At 42.8% G+C, this 21,996-nt stretch overlaps 1 protein-coding gene across 1 annotated transcript in view; it reads left to right on the plus strand.

The window, feature by feature from the left end:
- Nucleotides 1-21,996, plus strand: part of LY86 (lymphocyte antigen 86) — a 64,469-nt gene that overhangs the window by 15,068 nt on the left and 27,405 nt on the right. Inside the window, exon 2 of the mRNA XM_059686052.1 lies at nt 21,034-21,120. Within this exon, the coding sequence (XP_059542035.1) occupies nt 21,034-21,120 (87 nt within the window). The remainder of the gene's footprint in view (nt 1-21,033; nt 21,121-21,996) is intronic.

The raw sequence follows: 21,996 nt of genomic DNA on the forward strand, positions 1-21,996 counted from the left end.
TAAGGAAATATGTCCTCTGAAGGGCACACACTCTCAATTCACAGGACTTCTGAAGATTGAACTGAAAATTCAAAATTTTAAAATATAAAGAAATATACATCCAGGAGGGAGAGTCGGCAGAAAAAAACAAAGCAAAATCGCACCCCTAAATATTTAAGATTTAGAAAATATAACATTCAGAATATAAAATTAAAAAAGTATCATTTGGCCCTGGCTGGGTGGTTCAGTCAGTTGGACTGTCCTCCTGGACATCAGAAGGCATCGAGTTTGATTCCCAGTCAGGGACACGTAGGGGAGGCAACCCATCAATGTTTCTCTCTCTCTCTCTCTCTTTCTCTCTCTCTCCTCTCTCTCTTTCACCCTCTCCTCTTTCCTCTCTTTCTAAAAACAAACAAACAAAAAAACCCATATCCTTGGGTGAGGATTAAAGAAATTATCATTTGTTTAAAGAAATAAAAGAGGGTTTCTGTAACATAAACAAGGAAAATATGTCAAAAAAATAAGAAAGATTTGACAAAAGAATAATATAGAAGCCCTTAAAATAAAATATTTAATTGTTGAAATAAAAAATTAATCATTTGTTTAAAACACAGATTTAAAAATAGCTGAAGAGAGAACTAATGAACTAGATCAGTGGTTCTCAACCTTCCTAATGCCACGACCCTTTAATACAGTTCCTCATATTGTGGTGACCCCAACCATAAAATTATTTTCGTTGCTACTTCATAACTGTAATTTTGCTACTGTTATGAATCATAATGTAAATATCTGATATGCAGGATGTATTTCCATTGTTACAAATTGAACATAGTTAAAGCATAGTGATTAATCACAAAACAATATGTAATTATATATGCGTTTTCCGATGGTCTTAGGTGACCCCTGTGAAAGGGTTGTTTGACACCCGAAGGGGTCGCGACCCACATGTTGAGAACCACTGAACTAGATGAAAGGTCTAGATACTCAAAATGTATCACATAAAAATAAAGATATGGAAAATATGTTCTATAGCTTAAAAACAAAATAGATAAAATAGAGAGAAAGTAATGTCTGAAGAAAAATGCTGGGATTTTCTAAAATCATTGAAAAATATGAATCTTAAAATTCAGTAAACATAATTTCCATGTAGGATTCATAAAAAGAATTCCACAACTAGATCTTTTAAATCAACAAAAGTGTATATATATATATATAACAAAATAAGAAAAAAAACCCACACACAACTGGTATAAGTGGCAAGAAAAATTACCTACTAAGAAAGTATGTTTTAACTAATAGAAGATTTCTAAATAGCAATAGCAGAGAAAAGAGAAAATTAACCTAGACTTCTATATATAGCTAATTGTCTTTCAGTAACAAAAATAAAGAATTTTTTGAACAAACAAAATCTATAGTTTGCCACCAAGACTCCCAGAAAAGAAACTTTCTAAGGGATATCTCAGAAAGAACAAAATGATCCCAGAAGTTAGTTCTGAGATGCAAGATAGAATAGTGAGCAAAGAATCAGGAAATTTTAATAAGGAGTGAATGTTAGGATGTGAATAATGTCTAATCTGAAACAGGAATATTTTGTCTTATTGTTGCATAATAAATTACTCTAGTGCCCAGCAGCTTAACACAGAAAACATTATTATCTCACAGTTTTTCTCTGGGCAGGAATTTGGGCATGGCTAATTGGGTCCCTGTGCTACAGGGTCTCTCACTTGCCAATCAGTGTTGTCTGGGCTACCACCATCTCAAGGCTTGGCTCTCGGGGAAGATCTGCTTCCAAACTCATGTGTGTATGTGGCCATAGGAAGGTCCACTCCAAGCTCCCTCACATGGCTGCTAGCAGGGGTCAGGTCCTCAGTGGCTATTGGCCAGAGACACCAGTTTTTTGCCACATGGGCCTCCCTATGGGGCTATTCACAACAGAGCATCCCTGCTTCTCCAGAGTGAGGGCTCTGAGAAAGACAGTAAGAGAGGGCCAGAAAGACAGAGGACACCGATTTTTACAGCCTAATCTCAGAAGCAACATCACAACACATTTGCCATGTTCTACTACTGCTTAGAAGCAAGTCACTGGGTAACTCAAGGCGAGAGATGTTCACAACAGTGTGAATTAGGAGGAGGGATCATTGGGGGCCCAATTGGAGGCGGCCACCACAGGGCACAACACAGCACAAAACTATAGGGTAATAATAACAATGGAGGAGGGTGGTGATGGAGCGGGAAGCATTCTGATGTCCTTGTATTTTTCAGGGGGCAAGAAAGATAACATTCCGTTTTACAAGATGAAAAGTTCTAGAGGTCTGTTGCACAGCAATGTGAATATACATAACATTATTGCACTGCACACTTAAAAGTGATTAAGGTGATAGATTTAATGTCATGTGCTTTTTACCACAATAAAAAAAATAAATAAATGCCAAGAAAAAAGTTTTTTAAAAAGATAATGTTTAACTTTAAGCTTTGTTAACTAAAACATGCATATTAAAATTTCAAGGGTAACTATTAAAAACTAGTAATTAGTATGTAACTTTCAAATTAATAAAAAGAAAAATTTTTAAACACTCTAATAAATCCCAAAGAATGCTGGAAAGAAGAGAGAAAGGAACATAGAAAGATCTGGCATAACAGAGAGAAAACTCAAATATAAATGAGAAATAATACAAATATATTAGAAAGAAATATAATTTGATTAAAGTAATCTGATTAAAAATGCCAGATTGAATTCTAAAAATTGGTTCTCTGTGTTCTTTACAGAAATGCTCCTAAAATATACATCTACAGTGACCATCACATTTATTGGTGATTCACTAAAAGCAAGCCCTTTAAAACTAAGGATGAGACAAGAATTCCCATCATCACTCTTCTATTCAACATTGCACCAAAGACCCTACCCAGCATAGTAAGTCAAGAAAAATGAAATGCTTAAGGATTTGAAAGGAGGAGGAAACAAAAACATTATTATATGCATACAGTATGATCATCTAAGACAGCCGTGGGCAAACTATGGTCCGCGGGCCGAATCCGGCCCGTTTGAAATGAATAAAACTAAAAAAAAAAAAAAAAAAGACTGTACCCTTTTATGTAATGATGTTTACTTTGAATTTATATTAGTTCACACAAACACTCCATCCATGCTTTTGTTCCGGCCCTCCGGTCCAGTTTAAGAACCCATTGTGGCCCTCGAGTCAAAAAGTTTGCCCACCCCTGGTCTAAGCTAATCTAAAAATTCTTTGAATTAATGAAAGAGTTGCATTAACAACTTATTTTGGGGCCAATTTATGACATTATTTCAGGAGATAGCACAAGTAACTTTGGTTAATTTGGTTTCATGATTATAGAGTATATAATTATGTGTATAGATGACAATTGTATCTATTCCCCTTTTGATGAATATTTAGGTTGCCTCCAATTTTTTACAGTTACAAACTGTTGTGAGCATTTATTACTTACTAGAAATCTGTTGCACAAAGATTCACGCAATAGGCGTTCCTTCCCCTGACTGCTGGCACCGGTGTTCCTCCGGCACCCAGGACCCAGTCCTTTGGTCCGGCTGCAGCTGAGAAGCCAAGCCTCAAGGCTTGGCTTCTCCTCTCTGGCCGCAGCAAGGCTTGGCTTCTCCGTTGCAGCTGCAGCAGAGAAGCCAAGCCTCTTCAGTCTTCAGTCTTCACTCAGGCTGGAGCCTTCAGTCTTCGCTCTGCGCCTGCATATACAAATTAACCGCCATCTTTATCGGGTTTCATAGTCACTCTGATTGGCTGGTGGGTGTAGTGGAGTGACACCAATTTGCATGTTTCTCTTTTATTAGTGTAGATCTTTTCTGTGTCAAAAGACAATTTCTCAGCTAGGGACTTTTCTTTCCAGTTTTCTGAAGCTTAAGCCCAGGTAAAGGGATTTTGGAGAACTGCTCTTAGTTTCACCAGTTTTGTCTAGAAATGTTTCCACACAAGGACAGTTTTAAAATGTTATGCTCTGAAAACTCAAACAGATGGCAAGAAAAGGTGACAGCGATGGTGTGAAGGAGAAGGGTGAAGGGTTGGGTTGGGGTCTACTTGAAATTCTGCTGTGATCCACTCACGTGTTATTTTAAACTTGTGTGTGGGATTGATTGGGGAAGGGAAGCTGTGGTTAATTGGCAGGTTGCACTCTTCTCATTTGCTAATCTGAAGTCAGGTCTCTCATCTTACTTTTCATGTCAGTTTGCTATCTTCCCATATAATTTTTTATATTTTTAGCAAAAGCATTTTTAACCCTCTAATCAGGGGGGAAACACTAAAATTGTGTTGATTCAGAAAATAGAGAAATGAGTCCTTTACTTGGTTAAGAATTTGTTTTGCTGGAAGAGAGGAATTTTGCCGGCAGAAGGCAAAGGAATTTTGTCTTTCCATCATTGACCAGTAAGGTCTGTAGTCCTGTCTTACTTGCGCTGTGGGAGTCTAGACTCAGGTGGTCTGTGTTACACCCATGACAACATGCAAAGGAGAAGTGTGGAGTTTCCCTGGAGGCACCTCTCTCCTTCCCGTCAGGGAGAGCTCCCTGCAGAGCTCTGGGTCCGTGTCACCATGTGAGAGGTGCAGGAAGAAATGATGGCCTGGCTTTAGAAATGAGGAATTCTGCTTCCCTGATTTCAGTCCAAGACATCCTATAGTAGAATCTCAGGATGGAGCCTATAGGTGGAACCTCTGATAGGAGTACTGTCCTTCTAAGAGGAAGAGAGCAGAGCTCTGTCCCTTTGGTGTGAGCACACATGGAGAAGTCACCATCTCCAAAGCAGGATCAGGGCCCTCACCAGGAACTGAACCTTCTAACATGTTGACCTGGGACTTCCCAGTCTCCAGAGCTGTGAAAAATTAATGTCTGTTGTTCAAGCCACCTCGACTGTGATATTTTGTTATGGCAGCCTGATAGACAACACGTCAGCTCCATCAGTGGGCTTGCTTCCTAGAAAAAGTGTAAATTGATTTTTTTTCTCTTGTGAGCCTGATGGGGGATTGGAAGCAGCAGTGGACAATTCATTATCATGTGCAGGACAGCAGTACTCAAGGAGGAAGAAAAATATATGAAGTTGATCTCATACTAGAAAGCATTGGGAAACAAATCTCAAGAATTAACACTTGCTCTGCAGGCCTCTGTATGGCCAAGAGTGGCCACAGTTGCATCGGGGGCTCTGAGTGTGGCATTGAAAAGGAAGGGTGGTGGCTAAGTAAGAAACCCCCCATCATAGTGATTCAAGCCTCTCTCTCTCCTGTACAGGCATTAAGGACAATTAGCCATGGCTGCTTGTGCACTTCACAGCTCCTAGCATTTGCATTGCTTCTGGAAAAATCCTTCTCGTGTCACAGGGGAAGTTAGCTACAACCTCCAAGGCTTATGGGTATAAAAGTTGTCAACTCCACATTGGACTACAAGGCACTCTTCTGATTTATCCCTGGGGAACAAGCTTCTATGACAAGGGTTTCTCTCTGAAAGGACCTGACTGCATTGCTGGAGGGACTGTAATCACAGCCACTCAGGAAAACAGTTGTGCCTTTTCTTATAAAACTAAACACATACCATATAATCCAGCAATCCAAATCCTGAGTATTCATCACAGAGCAATAAAAACTATGCTCATACAAAAAGCTATAAGTGAAAAATCATGACAGCTTTATTTATAACTAGAGTCCCAGTGCACAAAATTTGTGCACGGGGGGGGGGAGGGTCCCTCAGTCCGGCCTGCACCCTCTCACAATCCAGGACCCCTTGGGGGATGTCTGCCTGCCTGATTACACCTAACCACTCTGCCTACCTGCTTGATCACCCCTAACCAATCACCTGCCTGTCTGATTGCCCCTACCACTCTGCATGCCTGCCTGATTGCCCCTAACCACCTCTGCCTTGGCCCCTACCGTCATGGCTTCATCCGAAAAGAGATGTGGAATGATGTCCAGAAGGTCATTCGGCTGTCTGGTCTAATTAGCATATTATGCTTTTATTATTATAGAAGATAGGCCCATTCTGGCCAAATGTCTCTCAACAGGTGAATGGTTCAACAAATTGCAGTGCATTCACACTGTGAGCTCTACTCAGCAATAAAAATGAATGAACTATTGATGCACAAAACCTGCAAGGATCTCTCGAGGGCATTATAACAAATTAAAAAGTTTAGTCTCAAAAGGTTGCATATTGCATGGTTGTACTGATGTAATACTCTCAAGATGGGAAAGGGGTGATGGATAGGGAGTGACTAACAAAGGGCAGCATGAGAAAAACCCTTTGTATCTGCATCTTGATTGTGCTGGTGGTTACATGTGAGAAAATTGCATAGAACTATATGTGAACATGTGCACATGCATGCACACCCCCCTCCCCCATACACATAGGACACATAAAAACTGGTGATATCTGAAGGTGGTTTGTAGACTTCACCAGTGTCGGTGTCCTGGCTTTGAAACCCAGTTATGGAAGAGGTTACCATGAGGTGGGGTGAGTAAAGGACTTTTTGCAACTTCCTGGAAATCTATTATTATTTAAAAATAAAAAGTTAATTATAAAATGAAGGTCTGGCCTATAGCTCTGAGCCTAATGCCCTGCATCTCACTTGCAAGGGTACCATCCACAGTGCAGATCCTGCCCCCCGAGTGCAGGCCCCACAGCCCTTGCCTCTAGGGCAGCCGTGGGCAAACTACGGCCTGCAGGCCGGATCTAGCCTGTTTGAAATGAATAAAACTAAAAAAAAAAAAAAGACCGTACCCTTTTATGTAATGATGTTTACTTTGAATTTATATTAGTTCACACAAACACTCCATCCATGCTTTTGTTCCGGCCCTCCGGTCCAGTTTAAGAACCCATTGTGGCCCTGGAGTCAAAAAGTTTGCCCACCCCTGCTCTAGGGCATCTGAGAAGCTGGCACCAGAACAAGTGTGCAGCTTAAGTTGGTGCCAGGTTCCTCCTTTTACAGGTGAGGACATGGCAGCTCAGTGAGGCCAGGTAATGGCCAGCTGTCATCCTAATTTAAATTCTGAGTTAAGTGGAAGCAGCTGTTCCCAGAGCCACTCCCACAATGAGTGCTCTAACATGGTCAGCCTTGCGGGCCAAAGTGAGCTGGAGTTGTTGTATTTCTGAAGTGTGTGTGTGTGTGTGTGTGTGTGTGTGTGTGTGTGTGTGTGTGTGTTTATTTAAAGGCTTCAAAGGATAAACTATGGGCATCAATGTAATTTAATTCCATTTAATTATGGGCAGAGGATCAGCAACGTGAGGAAAAGGGTGAGAAGGCCAGAGCTTACCTGTAAAACGCAGGCCAATGATGACGCTGGAAACTGTTTCACCAAAGTGTCTCCTTCTCTGGAAGTCATGGGAAGAAAGCGGAGACCTGCCTTTCTGGTGCCACTTTAGCAGTAGAGGAAAGAACACTACATTCTTCCCAGCATCCTGCCAGAGGTGACTCCAGGATCTTTAAGGTCCACCCATGTTCCTGAAAACACCTGCCACCTCTGACCTCACGTCTTCAAAGAAAACCCTCAACTGGTTGCATTTATGATACTCACAGTGAACAGCACAAATGTAGGACTGGCTTGATTTCACCAGGGGCTTTTGTCAGCAGCTGTGGAGGTCCCAGAAATCACAGGCTCTTTAGAACTCGCTTCTGTGTGCATGCTGTTCTCTGCCTGAAGGCTCACTAGGAAGAGTTGCTATAGACTCAGGAGACAAATGCCCCATCTGGGCCCATGCTCCAGCCCTCCCAGAGGGGTGACTGTGCACAGCTTCTTTAAACCTTCTTTGCTTCAGTTGCCTTGACTCTTAAAATGAAGGGAATTCTCTCTTAAAACTTTACTGAGGATCTGAGTTAATATACATATAGTGCTTAGAACAGCACCTGCATGTGGTCAAAACTATAAAAGTGACCTCTCCTGTCACACTCCCCTGGGCCCCCTGCAGCTTGAAGACTAGGCTCTGGTGTCACTGTCACCTCCTGCAGTCCCTGACCACCCACGATGGGTCTGAGGGCCTCTCTTGGGCTCTGTGGCATCTTGTGGCAACTGTGTTTACCTTCTCTTCCTCCTTCTATACTCTAGGTTCCGAAAAGTCAGGGGCTATGCCCAAAATGGAATCATCTCTTAGTACCCTCACATGTAGCTCAGTGTTCTGCACATAGTAGGCACTGGAAACAGGTCTGTGATTTGATCAATAAACAACAGGTATCAGGTTTCTTGTCTCTCCTGTCTAAGTTGCATCTCCCACTCTATTTTCTCAGCATTTACCAAAAATAGGGAAATCAAATTGCTGGCTTGCTCAGATAGCTGCTCTGACTTCAAACATGTATCCCAAACACAATCTAATTGGAAGAATATTTATTCCCAAGTCTGAGGATTGAGAACTATGAAGGGAAAGTAATCCTTACTTCATGTATACCAAGAGAAGGCAAACTAAGGGTATTTTAGGGTTAATTGACTTATTAAAAAAGGAAATGTGTTAGCAAAACATTTGAGGAGATAAGCAGGCGGGCCTTTTTCAAAGTCAGCTCAATTACTGCAAAGGAGATCTGTTCCCTCACTTTCCCTGTCTGATTATTGATTAATGTACCTTCATTCTCTCAACAAACATTTCTCCCCCACCGATCACAGTGCAACGAGCCCAACAGGTGTTGTCAGAGTGGGGGGATTCAGAAATAGTAAAAGGACTGTGTTGTTTTTGGTTTCTCATTCTCAAACTCTTAAGGAGTTATTGTTCGGGGAATCCTCAGTTTAAACCCTGCTACCTCTCTCAAAAGAAGAAAGTTATTCTGTCTGTGTAGCCCTGTGTCCAGGACCAGAGGCAGCCTCAGGCAGTGAAATGGTGTCAGGAATAAGGAGATGGATGAGGTGCTATTCTATTCCCAAAGGTCCTGGAGAGACACTGGACACACAACACAACATAACACAACGCAACACACTCCGCCCAAGTCCCCACCACAGGAAGAGGGTGCCCAAACTCCCAGACTGCAGAGGTGGCCGCCTCTTTGAACACAGAGAGCAGAGAAAGACAAAGCTGACCAGACTGTAAAAGATGCAGCTGTCTCCTTAATTAAGGCTGGATGTCTTTCATTTAAAACCACAGGCTGCTTCATTTTAATTTGATTTCAGGGACTGATCTGATCCCACCCACGAATGATGCTCTGCACCCCAGCACAGAGGCCTGACCAAGCCCTGCAGGGGGCCGCCTCTCCCGCACAGGCCCCCCGCTCCCGCTCCCATCTGCCAAAACCCTGCTGTGCTTCCATGGAAGTTCTTCCCCACCTTTGGAGTTTGTTATGGACACGCCATGTTTCATGTCCCCATTCCACAACAGCTCTCACTGGCCATCATTTAGCTCTACCCTCTTCATCCCATCTCAAACCTTTCTGCGTCTAGGTTAGTGTTAGGCTCAGAGTCAATAAGCCTGAAATGAGATCGAAAATAATTCTCTTAGGAGCTGTTACAAGAATTCTAACTAGCAGAGCCCTGCCTTTTTCCTGAAGGAGTCACTGGGGCAGCCGCTGAGGCCCAGGGGCCTGGTGGGCTTCTTCCCCGGCACTGAGACAGAAATACCCCGTTGTTCCTCTAGAGACAAAAGTTAGAGAGATAATGAAATGCTGCCATTTGTGACAACATGGATGGATCTTCAGAATATTAGGCTAAGTGAAATAAATAAGTCAGAAAAAGCTAAGAACCATATGACTTCACTCATATGTGGGATATAAAATTGAAACTTGTGGATACAAACAGCAGATGGTGCTTGCTCAAAGGACGGGGGGCTGGAGGGTGCAGGGGCCTAATGTATGGTGACAGAAGATAATTTGACTTTGGGTGGCAGGCACACAATGCAATATACAGATCATGTGTCCTTGAAATGTACACTTGAAACTTATATGATCCAATTAACCAATGTCGCCCCAATCAATTTAATAAAATAAATAAATAATTTTTAAAAAAAGAGAGGGAGGGAGGCAGGAATATGGTGACAGGTAGCTTATGGGAAGGGGCATGCCTTCCTGAAATCCCGAATCTTCATAAATTCTATTAAACTTATGAGAAGATTTGTAAGATTTCTGAAGAAATCTTTGAAGGGGTGAGACGTTAGCCTGGAGGGATGCACTGGAGATCTGGGAGCCCACCCACAAGCGCATGCACCAGGACTGAGTGCAGAACTCGGTATGGCTTATCAATGGTGGTTTCCCATGAGGCTGAGCTGTGGCATCAGCTGGGAGCACTGAAAAAGCTCGATGCCCAGGCAGCACCCAGCCTCCTGGGGTGGAGCCCAGGCATGGGTATTTTTAGAGCCACCCAGGTGATCCCAATCTACAGTCAAGTTTGAGAACCAGTGGTGGCAAGCATCCGGACCACGAATTGTTCAATGCAATCCTATTTATACCCCAAGGGCTGCAAGGCCCTCACTGACATCTAGGTTTTGTTCCAGAAATATCTACTGAACTTGGCTAAATTATTTTAAGCCTAGAGTGCTCTGGTATTAAAAAGAAAATTTCTAAAAGAAGTTGGTTTCTATAGCTGCAATGAAAATAGTCAGCATTGCCCTTCTATTGAGAATCTACTATTTGCCTGGGACTGACCTAGATGCTCTACAAACTTTGCTTTTCTTGATTCCTACAAAAACCTTCCGATGCCTCTGCTTTCCACTCTGTGCCATGTCAGTGTCTTTTGGGTAGAGGAGCAGGTGCCCCTTTGCAGGGCAGCAGTGACCTACCCGACCCCAGCCAGCAAGCTAGCATAATTGGGAAGCTGGCTTTTTGTTTTTTTGTTTTTGTTTTTGTTTTTATTCCTTCCTGTGATCAACCTGCAGCGTAAGAGGAGCAGGGTCTTGGCGCAGGGGTTGGACTCATTTTGCCTCTGTCCAAAGCTCTGCTTCTTTCTTTTTCTTAGTGGCCTCTCTTGCCTTTTGTGTCTCCCACGTGGCAGCGTGAGGGCCGAGCCACAGGAGCAGACTGAGAGCACTGGAGGCTGAGTCCTCAGATAAAACAGTCCCTTCCCTGCCGTAGATCTCAGCCTCTTCATCACATGATGGAGATACTAATACCTGGTGTCCTGGCCACTCACAAGATTGGGAGAGAATGGATGATTCAAGTACACCTGGGAACTCCCAGTACTCTGGGCTCAGATGCAGTTCTGTAAATGAGCAAGGCCAGGGCTGCCTTCGGCTGTTACCTCCCAGCCAGCTTATCAGTTTCTGTCATTCATGCATCATGTTCCACAGCACGAGACGCCAAGGACAAACACCTTAGCTCTTTAAAAAAAACAAACACCATACCCAATTCACAACTTCCAGAAGTTGAAGGAAATTTCTTTCCAGCATTAACAAAACAAAACAAACAAACAAAAAAGCCCAGCACTCACCCTCACAGCCACACACCATCAGGTGAAACTCCCTGCACATCAGGACCCAGTTCTGGTCCCCTGTCAGAGATGAACAGATTTGTGCTAAATTCAGAAATGAAATATGACAGGTGTATCTGGTGGTGTCTCGATGTCACCAAATACTGCCATGGGTCCCACTATTCCTCAGCCCAGGACTCATGGAGTCACCAAGAATCCCCCCCTGGGAAGTGGGGTCTGCCTGCTTGTGAAACCCAAACCCCCACCCTCAAAGTGCAGTGGAGACATGCTCTGAATTCTACTCTCCCATTAAAAACAAAACAAAAAACAAAACAAAACAAGCTAGCTTTACTCAGTTTTCCTATCCCAGGTGGACTGATTCCAGATTAGTTACAGAAAGTTAAACAATTATCAATACCAAACAGAATAGAAAAGTACCCCAATGCTTCTAGACTTGGAGGATCCCTGGCAGTTTCATCACTACTTAACCAATACCGGGGTTCTGAGGGTATCTGGCCTGGTCAAGAGCCTCCTGCCCCGCTTGGTCTAGCTAGCAGTGTCTGGTGCGTATGTCACAGTTAATAAATATTATTGAGAGAGTGACTAGCAACATTGTCACTAAGATTAAAAAGGGGCCAAAATAGACAGAATGAAGTGCACCCATGGAAGACATACCTTGCACAGAGAAGACTCTATGTTGACTATAAAGGAGAGAGTGAAGTATACATGTATCTTTTAATGAATCTATCATTCAGGTGTATGGCATTGTAATTACATGATGGAAGTGTTGCAATCCAGATGAGAGCAGATGCATTTTCTGATTTGACTTTGTACACCCAAGGCCTGATGCTCTTCCTGCCAAATGTCAGATACTCAGTGAAATGAATGAGAAGCTACAGTAGAATTCCCAGTCTCAAGCCACTATCTCACCTATAGGACAGGTTCTAGTTTTCTTTCATCCTCATGTTAAGATTCTGTGCTAGGTGGCACTGTGGTGCCCTCTTGGTAACACACAATACAACTGTGCATTTAGTCTTCATTGTTGATCTACTCCTAAGACTCAAAGGATCAAGCATGTCAGCCTCTAATGGGTCCTTATTTTTCTTAAGACATTTGACGAGGTATTTTGGGTAAAAGCTTGTCTTCATTGCGGTGGTCTCTAATGCTTACCTTATGATACAAAGCCATCTCCTCCTAAGCTGACGGAAGCCAATCTCAGGTTATTCTGGGGGAGTGGAATTCAGAAGCCAAGGGGCCATGCAGGTAAATATCCCTTTCCATCAATAATGAATTCCATTGAACTTCATTTCTTTTGCAGTTAGAAGCAGACAAGTTGAGGGATCTAGAATTTTGAATTTGGTAGCACCAAACATACCTTTATACTCAATAATGCCTTCACTAAGCTTACCAAATAGACTGCAGATGTTGGAACCATCTTGCATTACAAACAATAGATAATCTACTATGATGATGTCCATTCCATTTTTGTTGTAGTCAATATCAAGAACATATTTAAGCATTTTGATTAGACAAGAAGCCAGATCATATATCAGACTTTAAATGTGTGTGTGTTTCCAATGAAATGCTGACCAAAAAGACTTGAATGGGGATGAAACTACTCTTATTTGAAATAGTGGCCCAAAGGGTCCTTGCCGTGCCATTCTATAGTGACAAGATTTGACAGGTGTAAAAAAAGAAGAGATCAGGAAATGACAGAACAACATATAATTAAAATATATTTGCCACACTGTAGGTCATGTCTTTCTCTTCCAAGCCAGGGAAGGAGTATGGAGAAGAGTGGAAGGAACACACCACAGTGGCATCAAGGACAGACAAAATAAAGGCTAATTTTGTGTTGTTATGGTAATGAATTTCCAGCAATGGCACCTCACTGACCTTACCCATCATACTCCTTTCAGTGATTCACAGTGACCCTTTAATGTTTTCCTATGAATCACACAGGAAAATTAAAACACCCCAATCAAAATACAGCTACACAAGAAGGCAAATTTTCAGATACATGCATAACTAGACCTGTATTGTAAACAGAGTACAAGCTTGAAGAATTGGTAATCATCCAACCTAAAGGAAGATGTCAAGAGCAAATTCTGTTTATTTTGTTTTATTTGGAAAAGAATTCTGAAAGATGACAGGAATATCTGCTACCATTTGGACTGGGACTGGGTTTTCAGCTGCACTCAGAAATTCTATCCTAAGTGCCAAAGCAAATTCCCTCTATTATGATGACGAAGCTAATGCACTAGCACCTTCTCAGAAAGCCTTCCGAGTGTGAGGAGAGATCAATATTAGTGGCCTCACAACTTAGGCTTTCCAAGTAATAGCTGGTGCCCGGCAAACCTGCAAGTACAAGCTCAACTTCCCTTCTGCTATCATCAAAGTATCTGACTTTCTTTCCTTTCCATCTATTTATCCAACCAAGTGACATTCCTGGACACATTTACTAGAATAGACTCTAGTTATCTGAGATGAATAAAACATAGTTCCTACCCTAGTGTAATCTATGAGAGGTGCAAACTAGCAATACTTAGCACATTCGTAATGATAAAGGTATGATAAAGATATACACAGCCTGCAGTGTGAGACCAGAGGAAGGACAGATGAGGAAAGGGCAGACAGCATCCTGGAGAGGCATGCAGTTGAGCTGGATTGTGAAGGATCAAAGGCCCCAGAGAAGCGATCAAATTTTTCCTGTATGAGACCTAAACCTCTCACAAGACATTTATTGGAAATTGTTCAAATTGATTTTTGCACAGCAGATAGAGGTAAATATGTCTTCTGAAAGTAGAGAATTAAAACAAGAGCCATCTATCCAGCAAATAGTGAGTTAGCACCTGCCATTTCAGGTGCATGTCAGACACAATGAGAAGGGGAGGGTAATCAAAGACATAAGAGGATATAATATAATAAGATATAATAGAAAAGTCCTGCCCTGGAAGATCAGACAGCCGTTGGAGAGGCAAGGCATTATCATATAACATATTGAGTAAGTACACAAGGCAGTCTGTTACGTGGTAAGTAACTGGCATAGATCATAAGTTCATAGGAATGGAGAGGAAGAAGCTGTGGGGTGAGGTGACATTTCCCATAGAGGTCAGGATTTGGATAGAAAAGCAGTGAAATCACAGATCAGATCACATCACCCACTCCCTCTAAAGTCATCATTGGCTCCCAGGAAGTTATTGGCTCACTCTTGGTGCTTCCACAGGACCAGGTCATCCCATTCACAGTCCTCCTGAAACTGAGATGGCTTTTTCTAACCTCTATATCCCAAGCACTCCACATATTTCCTGACCCTGGTAGGGGCTCCAAAACTTCATCCCACAAACGTGCGAAGCCATTTAGAGGCATTTTAATCTTGAGCTAACTAACTATTGACCAGATAAGAGCCGGAAGGGCTGTGAATGCTCAACTGGAAGAGCTGTGGAGGATTCGGGCAGCGTGACACAAAAGGCCCCTGTGGTGGGGGACTCTATGTCTCAACTTGTTAGGCTCTGGCGCCAGCTGTTCGGTGAGGATGTTGCTGTGAAGGCATGTGGGTGTGATTAACATTTCCAATAAGAAGACTTGGAGTAAAGCAGACTGTCCACACTGTGTGGGGGCCTGGTCCAGTCAGCTGAAGACCTTGCCATAAAGGACTGAGGTTTCCTGAGGAAGACGCAGTCCAGTCTCAAGACTGCGACATGTAATCTCAAATTTCTGGCCCGCTGGCTTGTCAGCTGTGCCCACCACCCCAAACTGTGTGAGGCCATCCCTTATAATAAACCTGTCAGGTAGATAAATACACGATAGATACATAGATTAGATATACTATATGTATTTACTATATATATCCTCTATGTAATACATATACAGGATGTAATTACAAAGGCAGTGTTTATTAAAATACATTTCATTTTCATTTAACAGCTATCAGCTTTTAAAGTGTGTATACATTTTTGGGACACCCTGAATATTATACATATACAATAGAATATATATATATATATATATATATATATATATATATATATATATATATTCTCTAGAGAACCCTAATATACCCCTTTTATTAAATAACAAGAAGCTACCTGGTACTATTTTATTAAGCAACCAGAAGCAAACCAGCTTCACTCACAGTCTCTTTGCCCAAGTGTTCTTCTCACCATAAACTGTTAGAGTTGATCTCGCCAGTGCAGCTAAGCTGTGTGTTAATGGTAAAGCCTTCCCATTCTCTATTGTCCTTCCCTCCCCTCCCCAAGCTATGCCTCTATTAAAAGCATGCTATGAAATATGCTTTGTAATTTCTAACTCCTACAGTCAGCCTGTATTCTGCTCACAGAACATGTAGGAAGCAACACCAGTTCCTAAAGTAATGGGGTTCCAGGGGGTGAACCAGAAGGTTAAGGTATAGTATTAGAAGAAAAGGCAGTGTTCTGGGTCTCAGATGTCATCCATCTAAGTACTGGATGGGTGCAAAGACAAAAAGGGAGAGGGGAAGGGTGAAGGGAAGGGAAAAAAAGAGACAGACAGAGAGAGAGGGGGAGGGGGCCTGGAAGGAGGGGTAGAGAAGTATGGGAGTGAGAGGAGGGAGAAGAAGAGAGAGGTGGGAAGAGAGCAGAAGAGAGGAGAGCAGCAGGAAGAGGGAGAGGGAAAGAGAAGAGAGAGGGAGACAAACTTCATGTAGCAGGAAGGACATGGACAAGCTTGGGGATGGACTTGGATATGAACCTGGGAGGCGAGCGGAGATGAGGCTGGAGGAGTACCAGCTCCTTTTCAGGGTGGCGCTGCTGTAAGAACTCCACCTCTCAGGGGGCAGGAGAGCCAATGCTCACCCACCTCGCATTAGTTTTTAAAACCTAAAAAGTCTGAATAAGTGCTGTGGATTATATCTATGTCAGTTTCCTAGTTTTCATACTGTGCTATATTTTATGTCAGATGTTACCATGGGGGGAAGCTGGGTAAAAGGTACCTAAAACCTCTCTTTATCTCTTTGCAACTTTCTGTGCAAATATAATTATGTCCAAATATGAAGTCAAACAAAACCCCTCAAGCAGAGCCATGAAATATAAAAATGGCATGAGCAGCCTGAGAGTCGGCTCCTCCTCTATCCCTCAAACCACCTAACCAGTGGCCAGGCTGCAGGTTGCCCAGCAATGCCCTGGCTCGGGACTTAATGCCATGGAGCCTGGGACCACACTGCCGGGCCCAGAGGCCTGCACTGCCCAGGGCCCCCAGGCTCGCAGCCTCCCTGTCCTTGGTGGGGAATGCCCCTCCCAAGGCTGTGTCAGTGGGTTTGTTTCCCTCCCCTGGGTCCAGCTGAGACCCGAACACTGGTTAGAAAATACCCAGGCGAGCTTGTCTTCTCCTGGACGACCACCCAGTCCCAGCCGGCCCCGGAGAGCACAGGCCACCTCCAGAGCTTCAGGCACAAGCATGTTCCCAGAGCTGAGACACGTCAGACCCTGCACAGGCTACGCCTCCTGTTTACCTAGGGCTGTTCTACTCCGTGGGTGATCCCCAAGCAGTTCCAGGACACGCTGACTGCTGCTGCCCTTGGCGAGCCAGGCAGATGTTGCGCTGCTTTCCAAGAGCCTCTTCTCAGTCCCAGGGACTGGCTCTCAACTGTCTGGGGGGTAGGGGGTGAGGCTGCTTCCATGCACCCATGTCCCAGGATGGTGGGGGCAGCAGGGCATTTGGGGCAAGCTGGACTCACTCACTCTAAGTACCGTCTTCCTTTGGGTGGAAGCCATACATGTCAACAAGGAGCTTAGAAGCTGAGGAAAAATATTTCACATGAACAGACTGTATGTTTTACCATGAAGCTTTGCTTCTTTGCTCAGTTTGTTTGCTGCTCTCTCTACAATGATGAGTCTGGAGGAAACATTCTCTCTGCCCTGGAAGCCTGAGAACACCAATTCGCACTAAATTTCCCAATTTACTCTTTCACAACATCCAAGTGCAGGTGATGTGCATGTGTTACAAATCACCTGAGCAAGTGTCCAAGGGAAAGTCTCGCCTCGCCCCCGATCAGTTCAAATTCTTTATAAAGAGAACTTTAAAAATGCAATCCACCACCTTTTATTCTGGCAGGTGATTCTGAGACAGTTGGTAATCTGGTAACTGACAAAGCAATTCTTTAAAGCAGCCGTTCTCCACAACGTTAGCTTGTCCCCCAGGGGATATTTGTCAATGTCTAAAGACATTTTTGGTCCTCACAGCTGGAGTTGGGGGCAGGCGTGCTGCTGGTATCTAGTGGGGAGAGGCTAAAGATGCCTCCCACGATGCACAACACCACAAAAAACGTGCATGTAACTCCTATTATTAATTCAGCAAACAACTATGTGGAACCCCTATAATCTTAAGGCATTATGTGGGCCCTGAGGCTGGGGACCCCGCTTGGCAGCATCTGACGTAGGAATGTCAGAGGCCTACAGACGATATTAGAGCATGCTGAGTCCCTGAGTGCAAACACAAACCAATAGGGGGAGGATATGAGATTCTAAGGATGGAATTGGGGAATGGGAGGAACTGATATCATGTCCCCCAAGATGACTGCAAGCTGCATATTCACTCTCAAATGTAAAACGAAAATAACTGATAGGAAAGATCGCCAAGCCCAGGGCGCTTTTCCAGAAATCTCATTTTCTGTGTTTATAAACACATCTTCAGAAAGAAGTAGCCTACTGCTTTCTTTGTGACTTTGTTCCTTATTACGATTATTTTCCTAACAATATTTTTCCAGTATCAAAGACATATTTTATTTCCTTATTTTGTCCTTAGTTTATTCTCTCTATCTCTACCTTTAAATATTAATAAACGTACAGTATCATTCTGTAACTGCTAAGTAGCTAAGCATTACACACTTGGCCTCTTTTATTTTTCCTCAGATAGCAACCTAAATGTATTCACAATTTTCAGATGTACTTTTCTAAACATCTGTTAGTTGGACTCTCTTTTTCAACACCGAGTGCCAAATATGTAACAGAAAGATTGCATTTTTACCCGCTGCTCCTACTTTCCAAGCTGAAGGAAGCCCTTGGGCAGCACAGAGATGTTTAGGAAGTAAAATGAGCAGAAGAGAAAAAGGCTTTTCCCCCTAGAAAAGTTAGTGGCCAGATTAAAGGTCACTAGATTCGGTTTGCAAGGCTGAAATTGCCTAGCGATCATTTCCACAGCAAAACCACAGACAATTATGCATCCTCCAGGTCAGCAATGTGGGTGATAAAACTGTCTGGCACACTATCACTGACAAATGTGAGCTCATAGCTCAGCTGAAATTGAAACCAGTTATGAAAGAGAACTAGCAGATGCCACAGGCCTGCACACAAATATTCCAGGCGATCTTGCAAATCAAGTAATTAACATGCATCTTTGAGGCTCTGCTTTGTGAAAGCCTCTGCACAACACTAAGCGGCAATTCTGCGTTTGTTTCTTTCTTTCTTTGTTTTTTATTCTGGTTTTAATCTTGACCCTGCTAGTTAATAGCACCTCTCTGAGTCTATATGTTTTTATCTATGAAACGGGGAAAATCATACCTATCTCTCAAGATCATTATTTGTTGCAGCAGTCTGGACCTGGTCAGGAAAACAGGACCACGTCAGTTATTTTAACACAGAGAATTTAATATAGGGAATTGCCTAAGCAGTTCTTAGAGAACCAAAAAAAACAAAAAGGGGGCAGTGAAGATGCAGTTACCACCCCAAAGGCTGGGAGAGCAGAGGGCAGTGGTTGGAGCTATTAGAACCTCCAGGGGTGGGCAAACTTTTTGACTCGAGGGCCAAAATGGGTTCTTAAACTGGACCGGAGGGCCGGAACAAAAGCATGGATGGAGTGTTTGTGTGAACTAATATAAATTCAGAGTAAAATTCATTACATAAAAGGGTACGGTCTTTTTTTTTTTTTTTAAATATATTTTATTGATTTTTTACAGAGAGGAAGGGAGAGATAGAGAGTTAGAAACATCGATGAGAGAGAAACATCGATTAGCTGCCTCTTGCACATCTCCTACTGGGGATGTGCCCGCAACCCTGGTACATGCCCTTGACCGGAATCGAACCTGGGACCTTTCAGTCCGCAGGCCGACGCTCTATCCACTGAGCCAAACCGGTTTCGGCATTTTTTTTTTTTTTTTTAGTTTTATTCATTTCAAACAGGCCGGATCCGGCCCGCGGGCCATAGTTTGCCCACAGCTGACTAGATGCTTGAAAGAAGAGCCCTGTGGGGCTGAGACACCCACTTCTGGGGGAAGGGGTGACAGCTTCTGAGGAACTGTCATCACAGGAGCTTCGGGGCCTGCAAAGCTGAGCTTCTGCTGATTCCAGGAAGGTGCAAACGAGAGCTGGACATGAACCAATTGCCACTGCCAGGGTGACACGCCCTTGCCAGGTGACACTCTCAAGCACCAGCAAGTACTCAGGAAGGAGCAAGTCCCTCCTCCCGCTCAGCCTCAGTTTCCCTCTGGCACCTCTAGCAGAGGAGAAACGTTATTTCAAAGAGCCCCAGCTTCACAAAGCAAGAGTTTCGAGGCTGGGTTTGGAGCTGAGAGATAGTGGCTTACTACACGGCCCTTTCATCCATTCATTATGTGATTTATCCAGTGCTTGCCATGTGTCTGATCATGAGGCTCTCTGCTAGATGCTAGGAGTCTGAAGAATTCAATGGAAAACTCATAAATAAAGTGCACAGCTCAGTGACTAGTGCAATGTAGACCCAGCTCTCCTCGCTCAGGCCCGGTGAGAAACATAAGGAAAAAGGAATGGAAAACAAAACACCAGCTCCTACTTTTTAGGAGTTCTGCGTTATGGGGTAAATCAAAGAGCAAAGTATAAACTCATACATGTTTGTACACTTTAAAAAGTATTTCAGACATAACTGTTTTAAGAATTCAGGAGCAAACAAATATGTCGGGGACTATCAGGGAAGCCTTCACAAAGACAAGGAGAATGAGCAACACCTTAGTACTTAGACAATGGCCCAAAGGGGTGAGACCATTATAAATGGGAGGAAGCGCGTGCGTAACTCAAACATGGTGGGAACTTCCTGGGTGCTTACATTGCAGCCCCGACCTCAGGGAATGGAGGATGGCTTTGTGACATGGAGGGTGGAAGATGGGGCCAGTAGAGCATTTCTTGACACTCTTCTAGGGGATAGATAAGCCATTGGAGTTTTTTGAATAAGTAGAAGTTATGTGTTTAAAAAATTATCTTTGTAGCCCTTATCAGATCTAACATGATACCTTACATATAGTGAAATATTTGAGGAAAAAGTATTACATTGAATAGGATGGGATGGACTGGGATGGAATTTTTAAGGCAGGTCTTAATTTTGAAAATCTGCATATAGATTCTTCTGTTTTAATTATAATAATAAATACTTTGGGAAGTGTTTTGAGTAATCAATGAGCAATTTTAAGTCTAAGTTCAGGAAATAAAAAGATTCAAGCAATGATAAAAATTTAACAAGTGAAGATGTAACCCACCAAAAAGACACCGTGCTCACTTCTCAGACTGAACGTGACATTGGGCAGCGTTGGCTTCGCAGAGACTGGGAGGGGTTGTTGAAAGCATCATAGACCTATGCAGAAAATGTATTGGGCAGTATGTTTTTTAATCAAGCTTAGTGACTCATATAGAAAAATTAATATCAATGGTGTGAATTTTGAATATGAGTCTGCAGAGTATATGGTGTATTCACACCTAATCTGCTGTTTTTCTCTTGGCAGATCCATTACAAGATTTTGGCTTTTCTATTGACCAGTGTTCCGAACATTTAAAATCAAATATCAACATTAGATTTGGAATCATTCTGAGTAAGTAAAACTATTGACATGAAATAAAACAACCTCTTCCTGGCTCACTCACCCAATTACTTGTATTAACTGGTGTGGCTGGCTCAGCCCCTGCTCCCCAGCACTCTGTGGAATTAAATCTACTTCCATCTTCCTCTTCAGTTCTCTCTCTGGGTAGCATCCAGATAGAGTAAAACTCTCATTTAATGTTGTGATTTTTGTACTGAAAAGACTCTAGGCACTCATTTGTATGATATAAGCACCTGGAATCAGTATACCCAACAGAGAAAGAAAATATTTTGAGCTTAAGCATTGATGTTTGCTCAGGAGAGAGTTTCTGTTTAGTTATTTCAGCAACGAACAAGTCTACAACCAGCAACATGGCTAGTCTTTGTGTTATTTCATTTCCCAAACAGCTAATATAAGTTCTTCAATCTTGACTCAGTGAAACGCGTGTAATATCTTCTCACTCCACCCCAATCAATGAGCTCCAATGCTTTCTGATTGTTTACATTTGTATGGTCATGCCATAACAATTAATCGTCATATTGCTATAGTTACTAGAGTATCGCTTTTCTAAAAGAGTTTATCAAAACCAGAGCAGAGGATTTAATAAACTTAGCATGGGGAGTCAGTCCACAGAGATAGAGGGAACATTCCCAGAGTCTAAGGACTCTCATGCATCCTTGTATTTCTCAAACCTCACACAACGTCTGGACTCTATAGCAGCAGCTCAATAAATGCTATGAGGAGAGACAGAGAAATGCAGAATGAAAGGAGAATGGAGCAGAACATAAAAAGAGGAATGAAAGAAAGTTTCAGAAAGAATTGGAAGCCAAAACTGCAGAGCACCCTGAAGCTTCCTGTGTAACTATGCTACCACATCTGCCCAGCAAC

This window comes from Myotis daubentonii, chromosome 3 (genome assembly GCF_963259705.1).
Source record: "Myotis daubentonii chromosome 3, mMyoDau2.1, whole genome shotgun sequence".
Lineage (NCBI taxonomy): Eukaryota > Metazoa > Chordata > Mammalia > Chiroptera > Vespertilionidae > Myotis > Myotis daubentonii.